Consider the following 13,603-nt stretch of genomic DNA (forward strand, 5'->3'; position numbering starts at 1 on the left):
GATAAATGTTTCCTGATATATACACATATGTTCTGACAGACACACACACAGTTAATAGAATTATTGTCTGAAATAAGACACTATTCAAGTTAACTTGTGCAAAACAAATGACGGCCGACAATCAAAAGATAATTATTTTAATTTTACAATCACAAGAATAAAAACATTGTTCAGTTGTTTTTTTTAAATGAATAAAAATATTCATATTTAAATGTTGCAGTGTGACGTTTAGTTTCAGTTAACACTTGTCATGTTGAGGCTGTAATAAACGTGGAGCCTCCAGGGGGCGCATTTTAGGACTCCATGGTAACACTGAGGACATTGGATCAAGCTGTAAACCATCAGAGATGATCAGAGACTGAAGTCACACAGGGACATGTCACCTCATTAAAACCTTGGTTACGAAGATGTACCCCAATTGTAACCATGGTTACGGGTCATTTAACCTTATGGTAACCATTGTTACAGGAACACCTGATTCTAACGGGGACAACCTGACCTTCCACAGACTGGAACAAGAGTTTTGAATAGTTTCCTCCCTCCTGTCAGTTGATGTGTTCCAAGCTCTGCCCCCCCACCCCCCGCCCCCTTAGACCTTCTCCACATAGTTTCCGGGGAACATCCCCTCTCTTCCCCGCAACCGACCAAACCACCATCCAGAGGGATCTGTGGATCAGAGACAACACACTACTGTGAGAAGTTGGATTAGAAATAGAGGTATATCTACTACTAGTAGTTGTCCTAACACTCGTTGTACTTGTAGTAGCAGTGGTGTTACTAGCAGTATTAACGGCAGCACTAGGTGTACTAGCGGTACCTTCTGTGAGTATCTCTATGACATCATTGGCGTTGAAGCTCAGCTCGTCCGTGTCCTGGGCGTCGTAGGCGTACAGCGCTCGGCACTGGGGGGACCGAGGCTTCGGCTTGGGGGCCGGTTTGGGCCGACCGGACCCGGGAAGAGGTTTCACCTCCTTGGACCGCCGGCGCTGAAATCTGCAAGGAAAACACAGGGTTCAGAACCAGGACTGGAACCAGAGCTGGGACCGGAACAGGACCAGAACGTGGACCAGAACCAGGCCTAGTTAATTCTGCTTATAATCTTTGGACTGGTTATAATGTAAATTCTGGTTATAATTGATAATCTTTTTACTGGTCATAAAGTCTCACCCTGCGGCGCCCTGGTCGGGGACTTTCATGAAGCCCATGTCCTGGTGGCCCCTGGGCTGGTTGTCGTGGTGACGCTGGCTCTGTAGACGCGGCAGACTTGGCTGATCCATACTCGACTGCTGCCTAAGGAGGGTGCCTCTGCCGGGGGCGGAGCCTCCCCTGGGCGCTTCGCCTTGTCTGGACCGAGCAGCTGAGGAACAAAGAGAGAGAGATGGTGAGCCAGCAATTGGTCAGTCGGTGGCGAACCAATGACGCGGCGCTCTCCTAGTACCTGGGACATACTGGTTGCCGGCCTGGTTCTGGCCCCCCAGATAGCGGCTCTTGCGTTTATCGGTCCGTGTTGGTCCTACGGGTCAAAAATAGGAAGGATGTGTTGGAGAGCAAACAGAAAGTGACGGCGGATCCAACGGGAATTGAGGGGGTGCTAAACAGGAAGTGATGATCCACTCCTCCGCTCTCTTCACTGGTACCGGTGGTTCTTCCAGTTCTAAACATGGTGCTCAGGTACCAGGCTGTGAATGGATGGGGTCCAGCTTACATCCAGGACCTGGTCCAACCCGACATCCCGACCCGCACTCTCCGCTCTGCATGTGATAAACTGCTTGTTCCTCCTCACTGAGAGCAAAACACTCGACTAGATCTCCACTCTTTGCTGTCCTGCTCCTAAATGGTGGAAGGAGGTCTCTGAAGACATCAGGACCACAGAGAGCCTTCACATCTTCACCTAAAGACACACCTCTTCAGACTCTACCTCCACTAACACACTAACTAACTGCAGCACTTACACTGGACTTATAATGGTTCTTATCTACAGCAAGTTGTACATCGGCTTATTTGATGAAATCACACTTTCTTGTTTCTTGTTCTTCTGAGTTTGTGTCCTTATGGTTGAAATGTTCTGATTGTAAGTCGCTTTGGATAAAAGCGTCAGATAAATGACATGTGATGTCATGTGATGTTATGTAATATAAGCGATGGGGAACCAAGCAGTATGTTGCGGAAGAAGTTGTGGTGAATTTGGCTCCCCGAGCTTACTGGAGTTTTTGGGCAGACCCGGTCCGATGGAGACCTGCAGGACCTTCCCTGCAGGCTTCAGAAGAGCTTCGTCACCCTGACCCGCCACAAACTGGATCTGTCTGGACCCCGAAGAGCTGAACGGACCCCAGCTGCCCTTCTTCACCTTGAACTCCAGACTAAGTTAGAGGGCTGTATTCAGAGAACTTCTATTTGCAGTAAAACATAACATTGTGGAGCCTGTGTGAAGAAGCTAAAGTATAAAACAGAGGAGAAGAATACTGACAGGTTGTTGAACTTCAGAGGAAGCTTCTTCTGAGTTTTCTCTTCAAAACGTTTGACCAGCAGACTGATGAACTCGGTCTTAAAGACGCTCTGCAGAACGCTGTCGTACTCCTCCTCATGGACTATGAAGAAGTCATCCTGAAGGGTGCTGCCCAAGAGACAGACAGGTAGAGGTACAGACAGGTCAGACAGAGAGACAGGTAGAGACAGACCGGTAGAGAGACAGACAGGTCAGACAGAGAGACGGGTAGAGAGATAGTCAACTCAGTTACTGGTCCTATTCCAGGTCCGAACTGTAGTTCCAGGTCTAAAGCTGTTGCTGGTTATGGCACCTTAGGGAAACAGACTGGATCCTGTTGACCTCGATCTTCCTCTTGAGGACCTCATGGATCTGACCTTTCTCAGAACCCTGCTTCACCTTCTCTCGACCGATCAGGTACAAGAACTTTGGGGTCAGGACAAGGTCGCTTTTCACGGTCTGTGAGACAGAAAGCATTCAGACGGGAAGTGAGTCACCAGCTCTCGCACCTCAGGATTGGTGGAGGTCTTTCCCTCAGGTTGAGGTTCAGCTGTTTAGGTTCCTGATGAAGCAAATTCATGAAAAGGCACTACAGAAACGTCCTACTGTTGATACAGTTGTTATTCCCTTAAAAAAAAAGAGGTTTTTTTACCCTGAATCTTCGGTCGAACTTCACCACGACGTCAGCGAAGTCGATCTTCTCCCGGCGGCCCACAAACCTCCGGACCTCCGGGTGATTCTCTGTCCCGAGGTAGTCACCCACGAAGTTCCTGTTGATGCTGTTCCTGCGGCGCTCCTTCTTATTCAGCAGAACATCCGAGGCTGGTGCAGAACAGAGAAAAGTCTCAGTGGTGGGGGAAGACAATGTTGGCGACACAGACATGTGTTGCATGCTCAACCGTCTCACCTTCCTCCCTCATCTTGACGTACTTGCGGACAGCAATGTGCTTGCGCCAGGCCTTCTGGATGACCCGAGCGTAGCCGTTGTACTTCCTCTCCCGCATCTCCTCCAGCAGGAAGAGCTGCAGAGGAGAGAGAGGACAGTGACAGCAAAGACCTTTGTGAACTACGATACCCAGAATGCCACGTAATGAGAAGTCGGGTATAAGCCGTGTTTCCTACCGACTCCGGGGCCTTGATGAAGACCTTGGTCTTGCCCAGCTGGAACTGGTCCTGATCCATGTGAACAGAGTTTAGGAGATGCAGGACCCCACGCCGCTGCTCTCCGCTCCACCGGGGCCAGGTCTCCTTCGTCAGGATTGCGTACCTGCGCCGCGAAAAACCCCACCTCTCTTGTTAAGAACGTACGAAGGCAGCCAGTACGCAGCGACGACATCCTGCATGACCTCTGACCTCTGCAAGAACTTGTTGAAGGCCCGTCGGTAGGCATACCCCGCCCGGCGGACTCGGATGTTCTCGCGGAGTCCCAAGTACTCCACCTGATGCCTGGCCCGGTTATCCTCCCAGTCCCGGGGGCGCTTGGTCTCGTTGGGTTTGATGCAGCGGATGTAGTGGGGGGTGCACTTCATCAAGGTCTGGACCAGACTGTTGGCTTGTTTCTAAAATGGGGGGGGGGGCAGTTTTACCTGTTGTACCTTTCAGGCATTATCATAAAATGTGAATCTCTAGACCCTCTTACCTTGATCTTACTGCTGGCGGTGGTGGGACGTCCTCTTTTCTCCACCTCCAGGTTCTCAGTGAACAGAGCTCTGATAAACGGACTGACCACAAACGCACCACAAAGGGGGGCTTATTGTGAGGTCATCGGACACACACTGAGCTGCGATTAGTACTTACGTATAGTGCAAACTGCAGCTGCCATTACAAAGACAAACTACTTATTTATAACACGGCACCTTGAACTTTGACCTCGAAGTGTTTCACACACACACACACACACACACACACACACGCACACGGTGAGCACGGTGTACCCTCCCCCCTTCCCTCAAATCTGCTTCAGAGAAACACTGCCTCCTCTATCTGCTGTGCAAAGGATTCTGGGTCAGAACTAGGGTTGCCAACCGTCCCGAATTGTCCGGGACATCCCGATTTATGGGTGATTTTGACATGTCCCGTTGCTATGGGACACGCTTGTTGCTTGTTGGTGACAGTTTGGTTGAACTGGCCACTGGGAGCGTTATCGTGTGTCAAAATGAGCAGTGAACCTTCAGAGAAAAAAAGACTTTGCAGCTAAAGAGTTAAAGCCGTCGCCAATGACGAAAGGAAAGCGTGTTGCACACTATGCCGCCGAGGACTGTCCATCAGCCATGGCGCGCCCGCGTGTGTCCTTCTTTTGGGGTTGAGGAAGTTCAGCACCCTCGTCAGAACAGCACAATTCTATCAGAGCTTGAATACTCACAACTCGCTGCTCTGCATCAGCTCGATGATGTCATTGAACAACACGTCCCTGTTCCTCTCACAGAAACCGCTGACATCATAGGACACCTGGACAGACAGACGGAACAATAAAACATCTGGACAGAACGACGGCAGGCAGACAGTTAGACAGGCGGCCGGAGAGACGGGTAGACAGGCAGACGGACGGACGAACAGACAGGGAGACAGGCAGACGGACGGACGGACGGAGGGACAGACAGGGAGACAGGCAGACGGAGAGACAGGCAGACGGACGGACGAACAGACAGGGAGACAGGCAGACGGACAGACGAACAGACAGGGAGACAGGCAGACGGACGGACGAACAGACAGGGAGACAGGCGGACGGACGGAGGGACGGACAGGGAGACGGACGGACGGACCTCTGGGACGTACCTTGCCGGCGTAGTGGTGGATGATGAACCCTTTGTTCCAGCTGCTGAAGTGCTCGTGGGATCCGATCTGTCCTTGAAGCTTCTGTAGCAGCGTCTGGTCGGCTCCTTCGCCTTTAGCGTGCATCGTAGCACAAACGTCATCCAGGACGCTCATGAGCCCAAGAGGATTCTGGGAAACAGACAGAAAAATGGTGCGTTGTAAACAGCGGTCTATTCCTTCAGGTTCACTTTGTTTCTTAGTTCTTCGTGTGTTGAGGACAAAGAGCTCCTGAATGGAGCTGGTGGACCCACCAGTTTGGACTCGATGAGGTCACAGACCACTTTGTTGTTAAAATACTCAATGGGCGTCCATTTGATCCCCTCCTGGACGTACTCCTCCTGCACAATCCGGTGTTAATGTCAACGTAAGAGAGGACGAGATTTCATATGAAACAGGAAGACAATGATGTGATGTCATCATGGATCACCTGTTCAGCCTTCAGTGTGAGCTCAATAAAAATCTGCTGCAGCTTCTCGTTGACAAAGTTGATGCAGAACTGCTCGAAGCCGTTACGCTAAAAAGGAACAAACAAGTTACTGATCAGATCAATGGATTCAATCGATTGGAGCTGTAATCAGGTTCGGTGGTTGCAGGAGAGAATGCACATGTGACATGGAACAACATGGAAGAACAATCGTTTGTACCTGGAAGATCTCGAAGCCGTAGATGTCCAGCACGCCGATATTCAGCACCTCCTGGTCCTTCTGTATGGCCTTGTTGACGCACTGCACACAGATCAATACGCTGATCAGCTCATAATGACCAAAGGCATTGTGCTCAATGGATGAAGGTCAAGCGGCGGAGTGACTGACGTCCACGAGGAAGTCGAAGAGGCGCGTGTAGAGCGCCTTGGAGAGGGCGTCTCTGGAGAAACACGCCTGCTCCGTGTTCAGGGTCACGGAGATGGACTCCGTCCGACCCCCCCACTTGCTGTCCATGATCCTGCTGGTGAGCTTCGAGCAGAGGCCGTCCTGAGGGATGCCCAGCAGGAAGCAGGGGAACGCCAGGACTGAGGAGGGGGGACCAGACATCAGACCGGAAACCATCGATGAACCTCAACATCTCGCTGGAGCACATGCCGCCCCCCACCTCCTCCCACCTCCTCCCACCTCCCCCTTTATCAGTTCAGTGTACGTTGTGTGTGTGCTAGACCGTGTACTTTCTTACAGTCCTGGCTTTCCACCACAGCATAGTTGTTTTCTTCTCTAAAGCTGATGTTCCCAAGATGAAGAATTCCCGCCACGAGTTGAAGGACCGAATTCTGATCCTCTACAGACAGACCCACTACGGACATGGCCTCCTGGGAGGGAGACAGGCAGTCAGACAGACAGACCCACTACGGACATGGCCTCCTGGGAGGGAGACAGGCAGTCAGACAGACAGACAGACCCACTACGGACATGGCCTCCTGGGAGGGAGACAGGCAGTCAGACAGACAGACCCACTACGGACATGGCCTCCTGGGAGGGAGACAGGCAGTCAGACAGACAGACAGACCCACTACGGACATGGCCTCCTGGGAGGGAGACAGGCAGTCAGACAGACAGACCCACTACGGACATGGCCTCCTGGGAGGGAGACAGGCAGACAGACAGACAGACCCACTACGGACATGGCCTCCTGGGAGGGAGACAGGCAGACAGACAGACAGACCCACTACGGACATGGCCTCCTGGGAGGGAGACAGGCAGACAGACAGACAGACCCACTACGGACATGGCCTCCTGGGAGGGAGATAGGCAGTCAGACAGATAGACAGACAGACAGGCAGTGAGACAGACAGGCAGTGAGACAGACCATAGTATCAGCAAAGTCCTTCTTGTCGTTAATGTCCTCCACAGTGTAGGTTCCTGATTGGTTGAGGTAGAAATAATATTCGGGGGTCGTGACCCCAAGGTTCTCCCTCTGCTCCGAACTCGCCCCCTCCAACACCTGAAGATAAAGGTCAACGGTTAGGGTTATGATGTTTATTTGGAGAGAAAGTGAGGGTATCAAGCGAGGAGGTGATGTACATATCGAGGTACCTGGTAGTAGATGTGGAAGCTTCTCTCTCCAGGATTCTGAGAAACAACTCGACTTTTCTCCAACAGAAAGTTAGAGATTTTTCCTCCATCAGGAGCTCCTCCTCGACTGAACTGGATCTCAAAGTATTTACCCTGATAGGACAACATGTATTAGTACTACATATAGTAGTATACTCCTCCTCTAGGACCTTCACCACAGTCACCACTCCACTCTCACGGACATGAAATCATGGATGGAACAGAACCTTCTCAAACTCAACTGCAATAAATTCTCATCGTCGGCCCGACCTCCCTCATCCGCTCAGCCCTTCTCTCTCAACATTGATGCTCCATCGTCACCTCCTCAGCATCATCCTCGACCCCACCCTTTCTTTCCTACCACATCACCTGCCTTCCTCCACCTCAGGAACAACACGGCTCAACCACCCAAATTCTCATCCATGCCCTCTGACCTCCAGACTCGACTACTGCACCAGCATCTCTACGGCTCCCCCAACTAAACCCTCCACAAAGCTCGCCTGCTCACATCCACCCGGCGCCATGGACACATGAGCCGGTCCTACAGCCTCCACCGGCTCCCAGTCAGACGCAGGATGGACTCATCAGCTACAAAGCCCCTCCTACCTGTCAGACCTCCTGAAGACCATCAGGACCGAGCGCCGGACCGGGGCCGACAGCTGCTGCACCCCCCCTCTGGAACGCCCCCCCATCCAAATCCACCAGGCTCCCCCCGTATCATCATTCAAACGCGCCTTCTGACGCCGACCCCCACAGGACTCAGTCTCCACTGGTTTCTGTGTCTATTTCTCTTCTGGACGTTTTCCTTACTTAGACATTGTAAAGCGTCTTTGGGTACCCAGAAAAGTGCTATAAAAACAAATTAGAATATATACATATTATGTTATATATATATATATATATATATATATATATATATATATTATGTATATATTACACACTCACAAATCTGCTGGAGTTGTTGTTCCGGACGGTTTTGGCGTTCCCAAAGGCCTCCAGCAGGGGGTTGGACTGCAGGATGATGTCTTTAACGTGCTACACACACACATGTACAATGATTAGTACTGAGAAGTACCCTGAGCAGTACCCTGAGCAGTACCCCGTGTACCTGGACTTTGTCCCCCCCTCCGGATACTTTGGAGACGTAGCTCATGATGAATTTGGCAGCGACAGTTTTTCCGGCTCCACTCTCGCCGCTGACAGCAAACAGGAAACAGCGTCAGAACGTTTATTTTCCCTTCTGTGTATTAGTATCATCATCTTAAGGGAAACTACTTTAGTATTTTGATGTTATACTTCATCTGAAGCCGTTGCCTAGCAACGCGCGGCGTGGATTAGTCTGTCCTTGACGTTTGACTTATGAGCTGAAGATAAACCAACACGTTTCTACTGAAGCTCTGAAGATGAACCGTCAATCAACAGTGATACTTAATCATGTCCAGGACACTGAACGCCACATTGGATCTCGACAAATCTTTATACAGCCACGATGCTGTCAATCAAACGAATGAGGCCCCACCCCCACCCGATGAACGTTGTTGTTTGTGTGTTAGTCGCGCCTACCTGATGATGACACACTGGTTCTCGTTGTCGATCATCATGTTTCTGTACATGTTGTCAGCCAGAGCGTAGATGTGGGGGGGGTTCTCATACTGGGCCTGAAGGAAGGGGGGTGTTGGGGGTCATGGTGTAGCTTGGTTATTGTGTTATTGTGTTATTGTATATTGTGATTGTATTGTGTTGTGTGGTCAATGCGTGAGTGTGTTGTTGTTGTCGTCTCACCGCTCCCTGGTAGAGCTCCACCTCTCTATCAGTGAAATATGGAAGCTGCTTGAAGGGATTCACAGAGATCAGAACCGGGCCGATGTAAGTCTGTTGACAGAACCGGGTTAAGGAGCAGAACCCTCGACCTTTGACCTACTTCCTGTTGTCAGATTTCTTTAGTAATCACGCAGCGAGGATACAAAGATGTAGTCGTCCATGTATCTCTTCTTCAGGTTCTCCGTGATGGCGTCCTCGCTGATCTTGGACAGCAGCACCATGTCATCCACGCCGCTCACCTTCACGTTCTGAGCCAGCCAATCGTAACGCTCCTTGCTGCCCTGAGGGGGCGGGGCATAGACACACAGACGGTTAGCTGACCACATCATGTTCACTGCCACTGACCTCCGACCTACAGTCAGGACGGGTTCAATCGCCTCATCTGGAATCTGATATTATTACTAGGTGGTCTGGCTCGGTTGGTCTGGATGAAGTCATCTGGATCTGGCAGTGTGGATAAATGAGTATAGATCAGATCAGGTAGTCAGGTAGTCAGGTAGTCAGGATCAGGATCAGGTAGTCAGGATCAGGATCAGGATCAGGTAGTCAGGATCAGGTAGTCAGGATCAGGATCAGGTAGTCAGGATCAGGTAGTCAGGATCAGGATCAGGTAGTCAGGATCAGGATCAGGTAGTCAGGATCAGGTTGTCAGGATCAGGATCAGGTAGTCAGGATCAGGTAGTCAGGATCAGGATCAGGTAGTCAGGATCAGGATCAGGTAGTCAGGATCAGGTAGTCAGGATCAGGATCAGGTAGTCAGGATCAGGATCAGGTAGTCAGGATCAGGATCAGGTAGTCAGGATCAGGTAGTCAGGATCAGGATCAGGTAGTCAGGATCAGGATCAGGTAGTCAGGATCAGGATCAGGTTGTCAGGATCAGGATCAGGTAGTCAGGATCAGGATCAGGTAGTCAGGATCAGGTAGTCAGGATCAGGATCAGGTAGTCAGGATCAGGAAGTCAGGATCAGGTAGTCAGGATCAGGATCAGGAAGTCAGGATCAGGTAGTCAGGATCAGGATCAGCTGATTTTCACAATGTAAATAAAAGATTTGAGAAGGGTGTGACTTCCTGTGCGTGTGTGTGTGTGTGTGTGTGTGTGTGTGTGTGTGTGTGTGTGATGTTTGCCAGATCATTCCTGAAGAAATCCCAGCATTCCTTTTGTCCTGCAGGATCTTGTTGAGGAGCGGCAACGCCCGACATGTTTGCCTCTAACGCTGCTCAGTATGTGTGTGTGTGTGTGTGTGTGTGTGTGTGTTTTTGTGTGTGTGTGTGTGTGTGTGTTTCAAAACATGAAACTCACTAGACAGAGAAAATATTTAGTCTAATTTGAATAAATATATTTAAATGAATTAATACAAATTTATATATATATATATATATATATATATATATATATATATATATATATATTATATATGTTCCAATTGATCATGAAGACAGATGATGAGTAGATTAGGAATAATAATTTATCATAATAATAAGACTGAATATTGCAAATAATTAGTCACATGTAAACATTTGCTGTTTATATAAAGTTACATAACTTTTAATTAATGAGATTTATTTGACAAAATAAAATAAATAAAAACATTTCAAATGAAATGATTTATGATTTAAGTTATTTTATAAAATGTAGTTTATTTGAATGATTATTTAAAAACATGTATATTGTTAATTATGTACTTTTTATTTTAGTTAATATAATCGTAAATAAACATTTATTCATTCTTTGCGAACATGTGTTCATACAATTCATTTATTGTTGATTCTGTTTTTAAAGTTAAGAAACTGCAGCACAATCTGTTCCAGGACCGGGACCAGGACCGGACCGGGACCGGACCGGGACCGGGACGGAGTCTGTCCCGCTTTAGTCCGCAGCAGAAATAGGACTCACCATGTCTGCTTCACTTCCTGCTTCAGGTGAACGTTGAGGAATCTTAAGGAGTCGGTCTCAGGTAGATCAGGATCCCAGTGAACTCGGACCGATCCTGGATCAGCTGAGTCCGGATCCGTTGAGTTCGGATCAGTGAATCAGGCGGATTCTGTTGATCTCAGCAGCATTTTGTTCCCACTTTGTTGTTTCTGTCTGCGTTTCTTCCTTCAGTCTTCAGTCGAACTCCCTGCAGGTGTGGGCAGGTGAAGCCCCGCCTCCTCCTTCTGCCAGTGGAACTCTGGGAAATGTAGTTCTGAAAGGCCACCAGTAGCAGCTTCCTCCAAATGTCCAAAACTAATTCTATTATTCTATTTATAATATTTATCTTATTTGTGGATAAAATAAATTACGAGTTTTATTTGAAAAAAAATTAAAAATCTGTGATTGATTGAAAGTGTTTTTATAAAAAAATCATTAAATCTGAAACCATAAATGATCTAGTTGTGAAACCACATTGACCTTTAACCTCTGACAGGTCAAACTGGGAGTCTGTTCATTATATATTATAGTTACTTGTATTATAGAACTTGTTTCATAAAAACTGAATTCATGTTCATAAACTTTATTACATTTGAATTATTATTTATTTGATTTGTTCGCTGAGATAAAATGTAATTATAAAATCTGTATTTGTTCACAATAAAATAAGAAGTATTCTGAGGCCTCCTCCTCCTCCCGAGGCCACAGGAAACAGGCGAGCCGGACCTTCAAATGGAAGTACTGGAACTACTTCTACTACTTCTACCACTACTTCTACTACTACTGATCGAAATGTTCTAATATAATATAACCCCCCCGGGCCCTAAAGTCTAGTTCATGCTTCTGCGTTTTCAGAGCGACGCAAGGCAACACAGACGCAAGAGTCCTCTGCGTGTCCCCTGCGTGTCCCTTGCGTGTCTCCTGCGTGTCCCTTGCGTGTCCCCTGCGTGTCCCTTGCGTGTCCCCTGCGTGTCCCTTGCGTGTCCCCTGCGTGTCCCTTGCGTGTCCCCTGCGTGTCTCCTGCGTGTCCCCTGCGTGTCTCCTGCGTGTCCCTTGCGTGTCTTTTCACACCTCCTTGCGTTGCTTTTTCTAGCAAAGCAGGAAATAAAATCCCATCAATGAATTAATTATGATTATTCTGATAATGGATACTAAAAACAAAACTTCTCATTAAAACCTCTAAAGAGAATCAAAATGTAGCTTCAAATATTCATTGTAAACTATTTATTGAATTAATGTCCCCTCTCAAAATGACATTTTCAAGGTGATTAGTTTTATAAGAACACAGCATTTTGTCTCTACAAGAGAGAACCCATCGGATGTATTTCTAATAAAACATTGATATTATTGACATATTAATAGTCATTGACTTTTAATGCAAAAACATCTTTTTAACATCAATAAAATGAGTCTTATTTTGATCAACTGGTTTAATGGACAAACTGGTTTACAGTCAGCTGTGGGGATGAAACACTGTTTCCACGGTAACAAACTTTACCTGCCGAGTGTCACCGTATGAACTAAAAACTGGGAGCTGCTCTCTGATTGGCTAACAGTCCGGCTGAACAGGAAACAACAGGAAGTAGGAACAAATGGAATAAAAGAAGAAGAAGAAGAAGAAGCTGCTGCAATAAGAGGGTAAAAGAGGAAGAGGAGGAGGAGGAGGAGGAAGGCTCATCGTCTCTGAGGTCAGATATAAAACATCAGTCTGTTCATTTGTTCATGGACACACACACACACACACACACACACACACACACACGCACGCACACGCGTCACATGATCCCGTTGGTGAGGTACTGGAAGCCGTCGTACAGCTTGGTGGTCAGAGACCTCATGGACCCGTCCACCAGCTGGTCCACCAGCAGCTGCAGCTGCTCCTCCGTCAGGCTCATGTGGAAACGCTCCTTCAGGCCCCTCATGGTGCTCGACCCATGGAAGCAGGGCAGCTGGGTACCTGGGGGGGGGGGGGTAGTACACCTGTGAGCACCTGGCAGGTGAGTGAGTGAGTGAGTGAGTGAGTGAGTGAGCGAGCGAGCGAGTGAGCGAGTGAGCGAGTGAGTGAGTGAGCGAGTGAGTGAGCGAGTGAGTGAGCGAGCGTCACCTTGCTGCATGATCTCCACGATCTGGAGAACCTTCTCCATGTGCTTCCTGGCTGCTATCAGACCCTGAAGCATCAGCATCCTGTAGTAGTTAAACATGTCTCCATCTGGACCGCCCATCACCTGAGGGAGATGTAGGGAATGTTATATATATTTAATTTGTCATTTATTCATGTCATCATTAACTATTTTTTTTCATCTTAATGCTCTTATCAACATGGAAACGTGGATTAACTTTCTTTATGCAAATGTTTTATTTTATTGAAAAACAACATTGTTAAACCGTCAGTACAAAATAAAAGTGCACATTTCAGGTAAAGGGGTTTGTGTGGACGATTTACATGTTGATGTAAATGAATTTAATGTTGGATCATATGTTGGTAAGCTGACATTTGTAGGACTGTCACTCAAACAGGATCAAGTAGCT

General features: G+C 48.1%; 2 protein-coding genes across 3 annotated transcripts in view; both read right to left on the reverse strand.

Moving 5' to 3' along the window:
* Positions 1 to 121: 121 nt before the first annotated feature.
* Positions 122 to 11,295, reverse strand: myo1eb (myosin IEb). Its single transcript, XM_040164439.2, has 27 exons — positions 11,057 to 11,295; positions 9,306 to 9,443; positions 9,124 to 9,213; positions 8,905 to 8,999; positions 8,450 to 8,537; positions 8,287 to 8,376; positions 7,324 to 7,455; positions 7,097 to 7,231; positions 6,467 to 6,599; positions 6,112 to 6,308; positions 5,944 to 6,024; positions 5,727 to 5,813; positions 5,551 to 5,637; positions 5,261 to 5,428; positions 4,848 to 4,933; positions 4,125 to 4,206; positions 3,839 to 4,044; positions 3,608 to 3,752; positions 3,393 to 3,507; positions 3,138 to 3,307; positions 2,799 to 2,944; positions 2,468 to 2,614; positions 2,203 to 2,360; positions 1,439 to 1,513; positions 1,168 to 1,357; positions 818 to 993; positions 122 to 666 (listed from the first exon to the last, which is right to left on the reverse strand). The coding sequence occupies exons 1-27, from the start codon at positions 11,057 to 11,059 to the stop codon at positions 590 to 592; spliced, it is 3,297 nt and encodes a 1,098-aa protein (XP_040020373.2). The 5' UTR covers positions 11,060 to 11,295; the 3' UTR covers positions 122 to 589.
* Positions 11,296 to 12,489: 1,194 nt separating this feature from the next.
* Positions 12,490 to 13,603, reverse strand: part of pi4kb (phosphatidylinositol 4-kinase, catalytic, beta) — a 7,852-nt gene continuing 6,738 nt past the window's right edge. For both annotated transcript variants that reach the window (XM_078094246.1, XM_040164440.2), the window contains exons 11-12: positions 13,179 to 13,299; positions 12,490 to 13,031 (exon numbers count right to left, since the gene is read on the reverse strand). In XM_078094246.1, coding sequence (XP_077950372.1) covers positions 12,850 to 13,031; positions 13,179 to 13,299 — 303 coding nt within the window. In that variant the 3' untranslated portion in view covers positions 12,490 to 12,849. The remainder of the gene's footprint in view (positions 13,032 to 13,178; positions 13,300 to 13,603) is intronic.

The sequence above is a fragment of the Gasterosteus aculeatus genome, chromosome 20 (assembly GCF_964276395.1).
Source record: "Gasterosteus aculeatus chromosome 20, fGasAcu3.hap1.1, whole genome shotgun sequence".
Taxonomy (NCBI): domain Eukaryota; kingdom Metazoa; phylum Chordata; class Actinopteri; order Perciformes; family Gasterosteidae; genus Gasterosteus; species Gasterosteus aculeatus.

Coding starts and splice junctions, on each gene's coding strand:
- myo1eb (XM_040164439.2), bottom strand. Junction 8,538..8,904: donor AACCAGTGTGTCATCATCAG/GTAGGCGCGACT, acceptor GTTTGCTGTCAG/CGGCGAGAGTGGAGCCGGAA. Junction 2,361..2,467: donor CCTCTGAAGTTCAACAACCT/GTCAGTATTCTT, acceptor CCTCTAACTTAG/TCTGGAGTTCAAGGTGAAGA.